At 38.7% G+C, this 16075-nt stretch overlaps 1 protein-coding gene across 7 annotated transcripts in view; it reads right to left on the minus strand.

The window, feature by feature from the left end:
- ATRX (ATRX chromatin remodeler) overlaps window positions 1–16075 on the minus strand; it is a 138216-nt gene that overhangs the window by 12844 nt on the left and 109297 nt on the right. For 6 of the 7 annotated variants that reach the window (XM_005291792.5, XM_065556605.1, XM_005291793.5 and 3 more), the window contains one exon: window positions 14769–14963. In XM_005291792.5, the coding sequence (XP_005291849.2) occupies window positions 14769–14963 (195 nt within the window). Of the gene's footprint in view, window positions 1–10551; window positions 10640–14768; window positions 14964–16075 lie in introns of those variants that run through there. The other variant, XM_042851046.2, reaches the window with a different exon arrangement.

Here is a 16075-nt window from a genome sequence, read left to right on the forward strand (position 1 = left end):
TTCTATTTGGGGAGGGGGGCAGGGCCCGGCAGGGCTTGGGGCAGCTCCGCACAGCAGGGTCCGGGGAGGGAGCACCCGGCCTGTCTCGGTTGGGAGGGGCACACAACCAAAAATTATAACTCAAAGCGGGGAGGGGCTCAGCTCAAAAAGTTTGCAAACTGCTCAGGGTGCAGGCAGGGGGCAATTAGGGGCTGTGTACGGGCAAGAGGGTAGCTCAGGGTGGAGGAAGCTGGGGCTTCAGCCCCGCGGGGCATGCTGGGGCTCGGGGCTTCAGCCCCAGGGCCCCTGTAAAAGGGCTTGCGGCCCAAAGGGGGGCATGGACCCCCGGTTGAGAATTGCTGCACTAAATCTTTCCCCCAGCACATAATCCTGTGGGAGTTCAGTGTAAAAATTTGAGAGAATCTATTTAAAAATACTATAATAGTACTCATAAGTCAATTTATTTAAAGCACCCACCTCCATTGCTAAAAAGCCCAATGCAAAGCAAAACATTACTATATTTTTTATTATATTTCAGATGTTAACTGAGAAAGTTCTGTTTAAACTCTCTCAAGGAAAGGTAATAGCTCCAGTGTGCCTTCTAACCTTTTAATCTGCTGTTCTACAAAACTAAAAACGCTTTGAAGTGCCCAAAACTTCAATCTGGATTAGATAACTAGTCACCAGCCTAACAGAAATCTACACAAAGCCCACTGCATATACAGTAATTATTTCTATACTTACATCATCTAAATTTGAGCCACTGATTAATCAGCCATAGCATACCTGGTACGCTTTTCTTGGACTGACAGAGATAATTTTTAATACAGTATTTTTGCAAAGATGCAGAGATAGTGGATTAATAAAAATTTGCTTTTAATCAGTGAAAGTTAAGGCTAATTTAATAATCTTTGTGTACTTTTATACAGAACTTTTTAAATATAAAAATAGCCTTTTAAACACAAAAATCAAGAACTGAATCTGTTTTCCTCATGGTTCCTTTTCTTGTATTTTGCCGACAGCGTAAAGCTGAAATTGCGCATGTTAAATGCGCGTAAGATGCGACAGACCTGTAATAGCACTGTTAAAAAATAAACTAGTATCTATATAACAAGATTCCAACAACGTTATTTTCTGTGTCACTCTGAAGCCACAAATGTCAACTGAGTCAGTGTAAAGCAAAGGTCCCCAAACTGTGGGATGTGCCCCCGCTCCCCCAGGAGGGCACAGCTAGGGCCCGAGCCAGTCCACACGAGGGGAGTGGGGGGTGGAGGGCTCCACCCTGCTCCGCTCCTGTCCCCGGCCACACGTGCCGGCTCCACTCCTGGCCTCGTCCCCAACTGTGGCACCAGCCTCGGCCCCTTTATCACTGTCCGCATCCCACCCTCCTGGAGCCGTGGCCCCGCTCCCTGGAAGAGGGGGGGGGGAGCATGGGAGGGATTGACGGGACGCGGACGGGGTAAGAGGTGGGGCGTGAGGTAAAAAGTTTGGGGACCACTGGTGTAAAGTGATGGACACAGATACAAGCATGGTTGAGAGCTCTTTTTGTTTAGAATATCACCAGGTTCAATCATCAATGCATGCTGTGAGAATGAGACGGAATGTGAGAGTTTTGTGGAGGTTGGAATATGACAGTTGATCAGGAAAGATGGGAGTATCGGCCATGTGAGGCAAGAGGTGGCTGTGCCTCCATCCAAGAGGCAGCTCTGTGTACAAACAGCAACACTGCTCACTACAAACACAGCGCACAGAAATAAAAGCTCCATTTTTAGTCCTTTTTTTTTTTTTTTAAACACATGAATTTATGAATTATACCTCTGTGACAGCCGGGGCTTTCAGCAACTAGTGTTAAATTAAAATCCTAGCAATAGTGCTCTGCCTTACAGAGAACCAGATTCTCAATATTCAAGCTGACTAGGAGTACTGAAGAGTCAACGTACGCATTCCTTGGAAAACATATTATACCACAACAGCAGCCTATCTGTGTGATAAAAAGGTAGTACTGATGGGGACTGAAGAAGAATATAGTCCACCAAAAAATTGCATAGTAGCTACATGTTAACTCTTTTGAAGGTGACAAGAGTCACACAATCACTAGCGTACATACTACATCATAAACAAAATACAGTGAAAGATCTAGCAGTCATGCCATCTTTATTCCAAAACAAACACAAATTGTTATGCAACAGTTAGGTCAGTACTGTTAAGTGCTAATCAAAAAGATGTATCAGTATAATCATATTTTTAAAAAGCAAAGTTAATGGGCATTAACAGTCTAAATACCTTTAAAAATCCAGCCTTAAGTAAATAAGCAGCCTTACGTAAATAAGCAGTAATACCATGCTCACCACACTATTTATTTGCACACACCAGTGAACTGAAAATTTATGTTCTGGGCAATTATCTTAACATTCTCCCTGTAGTGACATCTGCCTCCAATCTTTCTTTATTATATTTCATACCAAGGATCTGAGCCTTCAAACCCTTACGTGATTAAGGGTGGTAAAATGAGGCTCTGAGTGAATGTCCTTTTTCTAGTAGCACTTTGCAACCATAACTATAGCTCAACTAAGTTTTTGTCCTGCGTTTCTATGACTTTTATAGGAGCAATACGTTTTTGGATTACACATGTAGATCTCATGAAATTGAAACCAGCTGAATTTTCAAAACAATTCAAATTACACAATCACTTGGATGATTTCTTAAAAAAGAATCCCAAAGACTAAAATTTTAGAAACAAATTTCCACCTCCTTCCAGTTAACCTTTGTATCATGTAAATGTTGCTAGCTATGTTAAGGAAACATAGATGTTATATATGCAAATTTTGCATAAATATTTCCAATGCCAAGTATATGCCTATAAGCAGTGGTTATACTTCAACTTGTAAGCGTCATTGCTTTTGTTTAGTGAGAAGGCTAAAAACGTGCACAAGTTATGACATATGCCTTGATATCCATCAATACAGAAATCTGTAAGGTGGCTTTTCCCCCGTTCAATATTTGATTAAAAGTACTACTGTCTTGCCTTTGTGAAAGTTTTGTGATTTTTCTTCATTTTTACGTAATCTAAATAATGATAAAATTTTTCACAATAGAGGATGTGTACACTGAAAATAAGACCCACAGTGAGTCTTATAGTCAGGGTCAACTGACTCAGGCTCGAGCTACAGGGCTAAAAATATCAATGTAGATGATCAGGCTTGCGCCGGAGCCTGGGCTCTGAGGAACATCCCCCTCAGCGGGTTTCAGAGTCCAGGCTCCAGCCCGAGCCCAAATGTCTACACTGCTAATTTTAGCTCTGTAGTGTGAGCCCCAATCACTTGACTCAGGTTCTGAGACTTGCTGGCATGGGTCCCCCCTCTCCCCCCCTTTTTTTTTAAAGCAGCGTAAAAATCCCCATTGTTGATAGATGTTCAGCTGCATGTGTTCTTTTAACATGGTGTCCCAGCTCTGCGCAGACAGCAGATTTTGACTGACCTGCCCAATAAATTCACAGACTCAGTTTTCAGCGAAGGAACTTGGTCAGGTTTATTGCCAATGAAGCATGGTGCTCAATGGTTACAGGTACGCTAACACATGTATGCTCGAGATAATGGACCAGCTCAGTGAATGGCAGGACTTTCCATTTTCCCCTCGGCCAGACAAAGACACTTCCTCTGAGATACATTTTTATACACACATACAAACAAGTTATGTGTTGCCCCCTTGACGTGGCTAGTTACTGCTCTCTGATGTACCTAGAGACCACTCTCTGACGTAGCTAACCACCACCCACTACCTTGTGCCTGTTGGTTAGATTAAAACATTTCTATCCATCATGTTGTTATCCGGACCTTGTTTTTAAAATGGATCAATGTGTTTTTGTTACCTTTGGGGAATGTATTGGTATCGAGGTGCTCTGGTACCACCCTTCTGGAATGTATTTATGTGCATGCTTTGTGCCTAGCACCTCTTAGGAATGTGTTTTTGCAATATCAGCCCTGTTTTTGCCAGATTCTACGTGCAGGCCCTGCCTAACTCACAGCAGGACTTTGGTTTATATCAGCAAATCTTTGACCACTACTTTAGCCCAGGCCTCATACCAGGCCTCTGATACTAGGGCTTATGTCTCAGGCCCTCTTACCACTACACCCATAATGTCCCCAAATATTGCTCTTTATTTGGAAGCAATATTGTTATATTAGAAAATCTGACATTAAAACATTCCTTGTAACTCTGATGTTTTGTGTTTTTATTATTGACGATCTCTTAAAATTCAACACCCGAGTAATGAGATATTGTAAAAGCCCATTATGGTGAAAACAGTAAACACAGATGTATTTAACTACCAGTAAAATTTTACATGGCATGATGTTTAAAAATGTAACTGTTCGCTATATACAGATTAATTTTGCTAACTCCCAGGCAAATTTATATACTCCTGCTTTTTTGCCATGTGGATCTGGCACATAATTATAATATTTTTTCCTCCACAAATTATTCTTTATAAGGAAACTGTATGTGTGTGAAGATATACATCTCAAATTTAGAGCACTAAGAAAACAAGCCAAAAATTTACAGACACTAAGAATATTAGAAAACAGGCAATTTTTGTTTATCTAACCTATACAAAGTCTTTAATTATAAAATTTCCAAAAGCACCTGAAGAATCCTAACGTATTTAAAGCAAAAGAATTTACAAACAAATCAACTGCTCAAATCATAAATTATAGGTGATAAAGATAAGTCTAGGAAGTCTAGACTCAATTTAACTATGGAGTCTTCAACAATTCCTTCCTAATGTATGCAACTCCTCCTAGCAGAGCTGGAAAAGCCCTGCTATTGGGCTTTAATGAAGTCAAAAGTGTGCTGGGTCTGCACTCAACTAGCAAGTAACCTTTTCATGAGGAGACCTTAGAGAAAGATGGCTAATCTACATTTTGATGGCTGTAGAGAAAGATGGAAGAGAAAATACATCACCCAATTCACAATCTACCCCCTTTAAAGAACTAGCCTTAAGGGTTTGACTATATATTCACTTAAATTTCAAAATCCATGTTTTCAACATTTGTTCATGTATTGGGGTTTGGAGGGGTGTTTTTCTAGATTCTAGCTGTAGTTCCACATATTGCTTCTAGTACATTTGCATGATTACTGTGGTGCATTTCTTGCCAATGCCAAGGATTACAGAGGCAAAAGTTCCTTATCTTACCATCTGCATGGTAATAAAATTGCACAATGACATCATTGTGCAGCAAACTATGCTTTGAAGAAATAAAAGCTGAAGGGGCCTGAACACAAGGGGGAAAATTATACCCCAAACTTGTAAAAAACAAAACTAAAGCCTCACGTTAGCTTAAATGCCTATCTTGCTTTTCTGATAATTACAAAGGAACAGTTCTGTCTTTGTAAGAAAGGTATAGGCAGTTCAGTGTCAAAAAGAAGAAATGCAGGTAAACGTTTGTAATAGGTTTTACTAGCCTTTGTTCCCTACTAAAGGCTGTAGAGATCAGATTGTGTATGCTAAATTTATCAGGAACAAACTATCTAATTATGCAACATGACTTTGACCAAGATTTTCCTCTCTGATTACTGTGCAATTCATGAATATTATAATAAAATGTTTTCCTAAATATAATTAATGTTAGATGCCTCTTACTTCTGTTTTGATTTTTGCAAAAGAACCAAGTATGAACCAGATACTGAATTTGTCTTATTGTTAATATTGCAGGTATTACAATTATAAAGCCAGAAATAGGCACTGCTATTAAAATTACACTGAAATAAGGAAAACACCAATATAGCAGGAAGGTAACAGAGAAACTCTAATGCTATTAAACTACCTGAATTCAAACTATTAAAGAAAGAATCAAAGAATCACAAAAATGTAGGTTTGGGAAGGGCAACCTGCAGCCTGCCTGCGGCCCATCAGATTACCCTGATGGGCCACGAGACAGTTTGTTTATATTGACTGTCCACAGCCACGGTCGCCCTTAGCTCCCAGTGGCTGCACCTGCGGACAGTCAACGTAAACAAACTGTCTCATGGCCCCACCAGTGGACTACCCTGATGGGCTGCGGGTTGCCCACTATTGGTCTAACCTGTTCTTAAAAACCTCCAATGACAAAGATTCCACAACCTCCTTAGGTAATTTGTTCCAGTGCTTAACTACCCTTACTGTTAGGACATTTTTCCTAATGTGTAACCTAAATCTCCCTTGCTGCCATTAAGCCCATTACTTCCTCTCCTGTCCTCAGCGGATAAGGAGAACAATTTATCATGCTCCTCTCTATAACTATCTTTTATGTGCCCCGCCCCCTCACCCCCTTCTCTTCTCCAGACTAAACAAACGATTTTTTCAATCTTCTCCCGTGGGTTGTGCTTTCTAGACTTATCATTTTTGTTGCTCTCCTCTGGACTTTTCTCAATTTGTCCACATCTTTCCCAAATGTGCTGCCCAGAACTGGACACAATACTCCAGTTGAGGTCTGCTGAGTAGAGGGGAATAATTACTTCTCGTGTCTTGCTTACAACACTCCTGGTGATACATCCCAGATTAATGTTCATTTTTTTTGCAACAGTATTGCACTGTTGACTCATAGTTAGTTTGTGATCCATTACAGCCCCCAGATCCTTTTCTGCAGTACTCCTTCCTAGGCAGTCATATCCCATTTTGTATTTGTGAAATTATTATTCCTTCCTAAATGTAGTACTTTGCATCTGACCTTATGGAATTTCATCCTATTTATTTCAGACAATTTCTTCTGTTTGTCAAAATCATTTCAAATTCTTATCCTGTCCTCCAAAGCACTTGCAACTCCTCCCAGCTTGGTATCATCCGCAAATTTTATAAGTGTACACTCTCTGCCATTATCAAAATCACTTATGAAGATACTGAATAGAACCAAACCCAGGACAGATCCTTGCAGGACCTCACTCAATGTGCCCTCCTGATTAACTGTGAACCATTGATATTTACTCTGATTATGGTTTTCCAATCAGTTGTGCACCCATCTTATAGTTGGTTCGTTTAGGCTGTATTTTCCTAGTTTGCTTATGAGAAGGTTGTGTGAGATTGTATCAAAAGTCTTACTAAATAAAGTTGATAAATATCACATCTACTCCTTCCCCCCATCCACAAGACTTGTTACCCTGTCAAAGGAGGATATTAGGTTGGTTTGACATGATTTGTTCTTGACAAATCCATGTTGACTGTTACTTATCTTATTATATTCTAGGTGCTTTCAAACTGATTGTTTATTTGCTCCATTATCTTTCTGGGTACCAAAGTTAGCTGACTGGCCTATAATTCCCTGGGTTGTCTTTATTTCCCTTTTATAGGCAGACTCTATATTTGTCCTTTTCAGCTGATGGGACCTCTCCTCTCCTCCATGCATTCTCAAAAATCTAACGCCTCAGAGATTTCTTCAGCCAGTTCCTTAAGCATTCTAGGATGTATTTCATCAGGCCCTGTCGATTTGACATCTAGCTTGTCAAAGTAATTCTTAACTTGTTCTTTCCCTATTTTAGCCTCCGATCCTACCCCATTTTCATGGACGTTTGTTAGTCATCTGATAACTGCTACACTTTTAAGTGAAAACTGAAACAAAAATGGCATTTAAGACTCCGGCCATTGCTGAATTTTCTGTTACTGCCTTTCCCTCCTCAATGAGTAATGGGCTAACCCTTTCCTTAGACTTCCTCTTGTTTCTCATGAATAATCATAAATTCACAGAACACCAAAAATCACAGATATTAGAAGGAAAACTGGTGAAATTACAGTAAGTAGGAACCATAGTTATTAGGACTGAAACCAGTAGTGTGGAAGAAGGCTGGTGCATCCTATGCTACTTTTGTATAGATTTATGTTGATGTTTGTCTTTATGTTAAAGACGCCTAGAGCCTGAGATAGACACTTTTTAAAATAAAGTATAATTCAAAAGAAATAAAATAAGTAACAGCCATAAGTAAGACACAATCAACAATGACATTTATATGTAAAATGTATGGATCAAGAAGCAGTCAAAATGGTTATTGGACTACTCAAGGATTTGTAGGTAAAATAACTCAGTGCCGGAAAGGATGGAACCAAAAAAGAATTAATCAAATTTACAGTGAAGAAATAAATACAGCTAAAAAAAGCAAGGTGAACTGAAGCCAAAGGAATTAAAGTAAAACTCCAGGGATTCATCTTCAATTTTTTCCATAGTAAATGGGGGTGGGGGGGGGGGAATGAAAAATATTTCACATATACAATCCCCTATAATAAAACTGTACCTGAGAAATACCTGATGAAGCTGGAATATTCTGATTGCTGTTAGAACCAGTCACAAATATCAAAAGAGGTTGCCAACTTGTGATGGCAAAGTAGGACAGGAACGAAATCACTCTCCATTAATTTTAATGAGATAAAACAATATTTTTTAGGTCAGTTGGAATCTTAAGTGATTTTTTTTCTCCTATGTGTAGTTTTGTTTTCTTTAACTATATATTTTTTGTAGGCAGATAGTATCCAGGAGTTTCAAGAGATGACAAGTAATTTGCACGCCCATATCTGATGGTCCTGCAAAAACAGTCTTCTTTCATTGCACACCTCAGGCCAATCCTCCTCGCCCTCTCCAGTGCTAGGCTGCTTGACTAAGTCCCAAAATTCTACTCATCATAAATTTATAGCTACTTCCAGTTACTCACTGACTCAACAGTAATGGTTTTGGGGAGTGTGGCTGCTGATTTTGGAAGAGCAAAATACAGACTGTTCGTGGGTGGGAAGAGGAGGAGTGGTTGAGGAAAGCTATGAGAATAATGCAACATTCAGGCAAGGAACCTGGCACTTGTGAGAAAGATTAAGCAGAGGAGTGTAAGGAAATAGCTGGTTTTGGAGGAGCATCCAGTTTGGAGAAAAAAGATCATCTGATTATGGAAAAAAAACAAAAACAAAGTTAAGACAGAAAACAAAGCTATAGAAAAAATTATTGCAGAATCCAAAGTAACTAAAAGTAGCAAACTGCCCAATTTCTCCCACTGAATCTAATGGAGATGGAATTTGATTCTGCCCTAATTTATGGACAGAAAAATGCCTGGCTCCATGTTCAGAGTAATTTTTCTTTTTTATGTTTAATTTTGAAATAAGTGTCAAATTAATTGTACTTGAAAAAATATACAATTGGGAAATCATGGAAATATACACAAGTTGCTCTTTAAGAAGGACTTTCACAAAAACTGATTTTTAAAAAAAATGGTTTATATTCCTCAAAACCTCACATTTTAAAACAGGTTTGTAAGGTTTCAGCATAAACTGGCCCATGATGCAAAGAGACACTGGGTGTCATCTATGCCAGAGGATCTCAACCTTTTTCTCTCTGAGCCTGCCCCTCCCCCCCAACATGCTATAAAAACTCCTGCCCCGCCTGTGCCTCAACAACTGTTTTTCTGCCTATAAAAGCCAGGGCCGAGGTTAGGGGGTAGCAACCAGGGCAATTGCTTGGGGCCCCATGTCACAGGAAGTTCCACAAAGCTAAGTTGCTCAGGCTTCGGCTTCAGCCCTGGTTGACAAGGCTCAAGGCCTGGGGCTTTAGCTTTCTGCCCTGAATCTAACACTGGCCTTGCTTGGCAGATCTCCTGAAACCTGCTTGCAGCACCCCAGGGGACCCTGGGCCCCTGGTTGAGAACTGCTGATCTATGCCACCCCGTGCTGTTTGAAAACATACATTAAAAATTATATACCTCCTTTGACAGATTCATGATTTATGCAAGTTTGTGCCCATTGTGCAAGGCAATGAGTATCCCCAGGGAGGTTCTGAGCACCCTTAATTCCCAACTTCAGTAGGAGCTGAGAGTGCTCAGCACCTCACATGACTGGATATTAAACTATCATACCCAAAAATCTAGTTGGGGAGGAGGGAGAAAAGGAAAGAGAAAGGAAAGACGCCTTATGAGTTAACAGGTAACCAGTATTCTCAGTTAGTGTTGTGAGGGTACAGGAAACAGCACACAAGAAATTATTCTGTGCAAGCCAAATGTAGAAGCTGCTAAAACGAGGAGATAACTGATAATTTATAGCCTTTCCAGTGAAAAGTTACAAATACTTAGACGTTTGTACATAGCATATAATGAAGTGCACATCTTTAAAAGAACACCAGACTGGCAACTGGACTGGAAAGAGAACCAAGGAACAGCCAAGCAGAATTACAATATACAGAGATTTTCTTTTTTCTAGCAAGGTGACTTGTGTATGAGCATGAATTCACTCTCTGGCCCATCTGTCTCTATCTGGATGATAGGAAGATAACTAATGTGTGAAGTTTAATATTTAAAACTAAATGTTGACACAAATTGTTCTGAATATTAAAACCAGCCCTGAAGACTGTTTGCTCTCAAGAAAGACTGCCCCAGCCAGCAATCTACTCACATATAAAATAAATTAAAAAACCTAAACCAATATTTGAAATTAAGTGTTTTTCAACAAATGAATGTTTAAATTCTTGTGCTGAGTTAAATCAGTATAACTTTCTTTTAAATAGATTTACAAGATGTCTCTAGTTCCCCATCCCATATGCTGAATGGGTAATTTTTACCTTTTGTGTCAAGGTGGATAACTTAACTTCATGTTCAGTCTGTCTCTTCACAACTTGCCTATCACTTCAATGGGATGAGGAATTTAGTTGATGTTTGCAAATTTGTTCTGAAGATGAAGTATTATAATATCAGTTTGTCAACTCGTATATCTGTCTTTTTTCTACACTCATGTCTCTATGTCAAGATATTCGTTCTAATGATACGGACTTTTAATTTAAACAAATCTATATTTTTGGAATTTATTTCCAACATTTAACTCCTTAGTGGTATTTTAATATTCACAACTAGATAGAATGTTGTGAGCATTACTAAAATTGTACATTAGAAAATACATAACTTTCAGAGTACAATTACTACAGAAGATGGTTTGCTCAACATTCCAAAATCACTAAGCATAATCAGATTATTTCATGATGACCAAAAACACTCCAAATTTTACTGAAGAGGCATTTTGATATATTATGAAGAACTATTGTTAAGAATATACAAATATCCTGAGATGCATCAATTATTCTTTGGGGAGCTATCAACATACAGTAAATAAAATAATAAAAATAGCATAATATATTAACTTTAAAAATAATTTCTTTTAAAGCATATGTTAATTCTAAACTGATGAAAAATAAATAGAGGATTTAATTCACTGACAAAGTTACAATAAAACCACTATTAAGAAAATGATCTATGACTTACTGCTTGAATTGAAAAACTTCATAATAAGAAGGGTTTAGATAGAGTTGATAAAGTTTGTTTTCAAGTGTTTTAAAAATGACCACGCTATAGGGGCTCTGAACTAGGCTAACATCTCCTAAATCCCTCTGACAGCTGCCTGGCACTCTAGGTGGTCTAGTAAAAATCCATCTAAAAAAATTCAAGGAAAACCAGTCTGGTGTTTACTAGAATATGATTCATTATTGTTAATCTAAAAATAGATTATCTTTAAAATGGAGAACATGCCATCTTTCACTGAAAAAGAAACATGGTCACAATAAAACAGGAGAAAAGCATTCTCCCCCCTCCACCCGGGCAGTTTACAATCAATTAAATACAGTAGCAACCAAGTCATTTAGAAATATCTGTATTTTCCTCACATGTATGCTCGGAGTTTCTGGGTTTGACTGGAGCCAGATGGAAAAGTGTGCTGAGGACTACAGCATCTTTGCTGACAAGCTGAGACATTGCATAAAAGCAGCTGAAATTGAAAAGCTGAAGGCGGCGAAGGGAAGAATCTCAAATGAAACGAAAAGCTTGTTGGAGAAGCAGAAAAATACGAAAAGGAGCTCGGATAACAACCTCGAGTACCTGTATTCTGTGCAAGCTTATATGGCGAAAACTGAAGGATGACTTTGAGAACTTCCGGAAAGAAAAGCTCCTCAAAACAGCTGAATTAGGCAAGAGCCTCAAGACATGCAAGCAGGAATTGACGCAGTATAGATTGAGCATAACAGCGCTGAAGAACAAGGACAGAGAGACAGTAATCGATAGAGCAGGGATGGAGGAGGTCTGCAAGGACTTCTATACAGAACTGTTCAAATTAAGAATCAACATCCCTCTCCCAACACTCCAAGAGTCAGAAGAACGCGTCCCCCCAATAATTGTCAGTGAAGTCGAAAGCGCACTATACCAGATGAAGAAGGGAAAAGCTCCAGGCAAAGATGGAATAACGTCAGAAATTATTTCTGCAGGAGGTGAAAAACTTTGGAAGGCCCTCGCTTTAAGGTTCAGTCGGTATCTTGAAGAAGGAAAAATATCATCAAGCTGGAAGGAGGCGATCAAGAAAATCTTAAGAACTACCGCCCTATATGCCTGCTCTCTCACATCTACAAGTTCTTTACAAAGGTGATAATGAACCGATTCTCGCAGTGTCTGGATGAACAACAGCCGAGAGAGCAGGCAGGTTTCGAAGAAATTTTAGCACGATCGACCATATATTTACCCTTAGCCCTAGAAAGAGCGAGGGAATACAAACTCCCACTGAGCATTGCTTTCGTCGACTATGAAAAGGCCTTCGATAGCATCGAGTTTAACGCAATTTTAAAGGCGCTCATAGAGCAGGGTATTGACATGCAGTACATCAGTTTGTTGAAGGAAGAGAATACTGGATGTACAACAGACATTACTCTCCTTGAAACTCCCCTCCCCCCTGCATCCGAATCGAGAAAGGCGAAACTGTTCACCGCCTGCCTTGAAATGGTTATGAACAAGATCAATTGGAGGAGTGGTGTCAACATAAATGGAGAACTATCATCTCAGATTCATGGATGACATCGTACTAAATTGCCGAAAGCACCACCCAACTGCAGAGCATACTAGGAAGACTCGACATGAAAAGCAGTCAGGTCAGCCTGAAGATGAACCGCTGCAAAACAAAATACATGCAATCAGACGTTTTACGAAAAGCCCGAATAACGGTAACAGGAGAAGAAATTGAAGAAGTGGAACAGTACATATATTTGGGCCAAGAAGTTAATATGCACAAGATCTAAACGGAGAACTCTCGCAAAGGATTTGGGCAGAATGGTGTGCATTTAATTCCATCAAGGATGTCCTCAAAGGAAAAATCGACAAGATGCTGTATGGCAGTGAAACGTGGGCACTGACGAAGAGAGAAGAGCAGTGGCTGTTGGTAGCTGAAAGGGCAATGAAACGAGCTATGTTGGGAATTTCCCTTCTGGATCGCATCCCAAATAAAATTATCAGAGAACACAGCGGTGTGAAAGACATTGTCGTGGAAAGCAGATATAACAAGATGTGATGGGCGGGCCACACAGCACGGCTCACGGACAATAGGTGGACTGCAGTCATTGCTGAGTGGTACCCGTGAGAACAGAAAAGACCACCCAGTCTGCCTCCAAGAAGATGGGAAGGTGACATTGTTAAACGTTTTGGACGAACGTGGAGAAGAAAAGCAAGAGGGCAAAAAGAATGGCGGACATGTTGTGATTGGCGCAGTCTTAATGACAGTTGAAGACCAATCGATCCAGGTATGCTCGGAACATTTGCTCTTTAATTGCTTACAACAAATTTAATTGCATGTTTTTGACATCATTTCTATTCTACTGTATTTTTTTCATGTTCTTATAGCGCCTTCATTACTGTAGTACCTCAGTGCCTAACAGAAATATATTAAGTTAAATGAGTAGCTTTTACCATGCATGGTTTCTTTCTTTCTCCCTTCCTTTCCTCAGGAATTGCATGGGAATAAAAAAAAATTAAATAGTATTTTTTTATATGTTAATATTAGCAAATGCAATGTCAAAAGAATATGTCTTGCACTTGGTGGTGGGGTTTGTGGTCGTTCCTAGGTCCTGTTGAAATTTGGTCCACTTGGTTTCAATATTATGAAACCATTCAATACTAATTCAGCTGAAACTGGGAAAACAAAACAAACAAACAAAAAAACCCACTACCTAAAAAAGCCCTAAATATTTTCTCCAAGAGCCAACTACATAAAACTTACAAATAATACTGAAAGAAATATGATCACTTTACTAAGTAAAGGACCCACTTAAGTTATTTTATACATGGAAAATGTGAAGTTGTATGAAATGACTGTTATACTAAGTGAAAGACTTAATTTCACAATAGGTTGGTTACTCAGGAATTAACCTTTATCAGACTATATTTAATGTTACATTTAAGATCACAGTTAATAAAAATACATTTACTACAAACAATAGCTATCTTACACTTACCTTATTTTCAAATCTGTTTTGAAAACAATGAACAAAACAAGTGCTCTGTGCATTTATGGCTATAATACATTTTCTTTACTTGACGTTACTGTGAGACTGACAGATTGACTTAAACCCCGAAGAACAAGGTTTAATAGCCACTAAAAATTTATCATTCGGTGTGATAACTCTAAATATTCCTGACATCCATGTAAACATCCAATCCCTTTTTGAATCTTGGCCTCAAGGACTTCCTGTGCCACAGTTTAATCACATGTTGCGGGAAAAAGTATTCCCTTTTTTGGTAGTGAATTTCTCACCTTTTAAAGGAATTGAAGGTCCCCTCGTTCTTGTGTTGAGGGTCAGGAAGAAAACAAGATCAATTTACCTTCTCTATATCATTCATTATTTTATATACTTTTATCATGTCCCCTCTTATTTGTTTCCTTTTAGAAGTAAACAAACCCAAACTTTTCATAACACTCTTTCCCTCCTAAGAAAGAGAGCATTGTCTACTTGAACAGGCTTAAAGATTTATGAAAGATTTGTGAATTATGTTACCTTTGGCAGCATGGGTGTATCCCTCTTCTTTTTCTTTTCTGAATTAGGGTCATCCAGCAAGTCTGGCTCAAAGGTATAAAGCTCTGTAAGCTCATTCATGGTAAAGTGACGCTCAACCTGCTGCTGGTCAACTACTCGGAAAGACAGTGACTGCTTCGTTACTTGACGATCATATATCTTGTCCTCCATTGTTCCCTAAAAAACCCCAAATATTTGTTTTTATAAATCTAAACACACAAATGGGATCAAGTTATTCTGTCACTGAGAAAAACAGGAATGGTAAGAACAACACTACTCTATCATTAATGTTTGTTAAAACAGCTAAAGAACTTTAGCCCAATACATCTCCTGTAGTTTGCTAAATTGTTTAAAAATGAATGTAGTCCCTGAATGAAACACCACAAAGGAACATGAACTGCTGATGCAACTAATGGTGCATGTCTATTTATTAGAGTAATCAATATATTTTAACTTCTTTAGCTCCCTGAAGAAATTGGCTTTTGCACAACCTCCCTAAATTGTAGCTTTAAAAAGATTAATATGAAAAAAATTGATAATTCTATTGCATTGTTCACCTTATTTTAAGTTAAACAAAAATAAAAATCACACTAACTAAGAAATATAGATGAGTTACATTCAACGACAGCTTTAAAAAAAAAAAACTTAGGGGACATGGGTCAGGGCTTAACTGAACATGAGTTCTGGTGCGATATGGTGGGTAAGAAAATGTGACTCTTGAATGTATAAGCAGGAGAAGAGAGAGCAGATGTAGGGAGGGGTCTTATGTAGTATTGGCATTCTATATAAATTAAATGAGAATTGCATGTGTAGTTCTGGTGTTCACAATTTTAAAAAGGATGTTGACAAATTGAAAATGATTCAGATAAAAGCTACAAGAATGATTTAAGGTCTGGAAAAACTATCTTATAGTAAGAGACTAAAGAAGTTCAAGCTATTAAGATAAATAATTAGAAGATTAAGATATGAATTGAAGATGACCTATAACTACCTAAATGGGAAAAAAATCTTGTAGTAGATGGCTCTTGAATCTACCAGAAGGAACAAGATCCAATGGCTTGAAGCTGGAGCTAGACAAATTCAGACTAAAAATAAGGCACAGATTTTTAAACAGTGAGGTTAAACAAAAATAGGAACAAATTACCTATGGATATGGTGGATTCTCCATCACTTGGGAGTCTTTAAATCAGGACTGGACGTCTAAAATATATGCTCTGGCTCAACCAGAAGCTGGGAACTTGATGCAGGAATCATGGGTGAAAATCTACGGTATGTATTACGGAGTAGGT

The sequence above is a fragment of the Chrysemys picta genome, chromosome 9 (genome assembly GCF_011386835.1).
Source record: "Chrysemys picta bellii isolate R12L10 chromosome 9, ASM1138683v2, whole genome shotgun sequence".
Lineage (NCBI taxonomy): Eukaryota > Metazoa > Chordata > Testudines > Emydidae > Chrysemys > Chrysemys picta.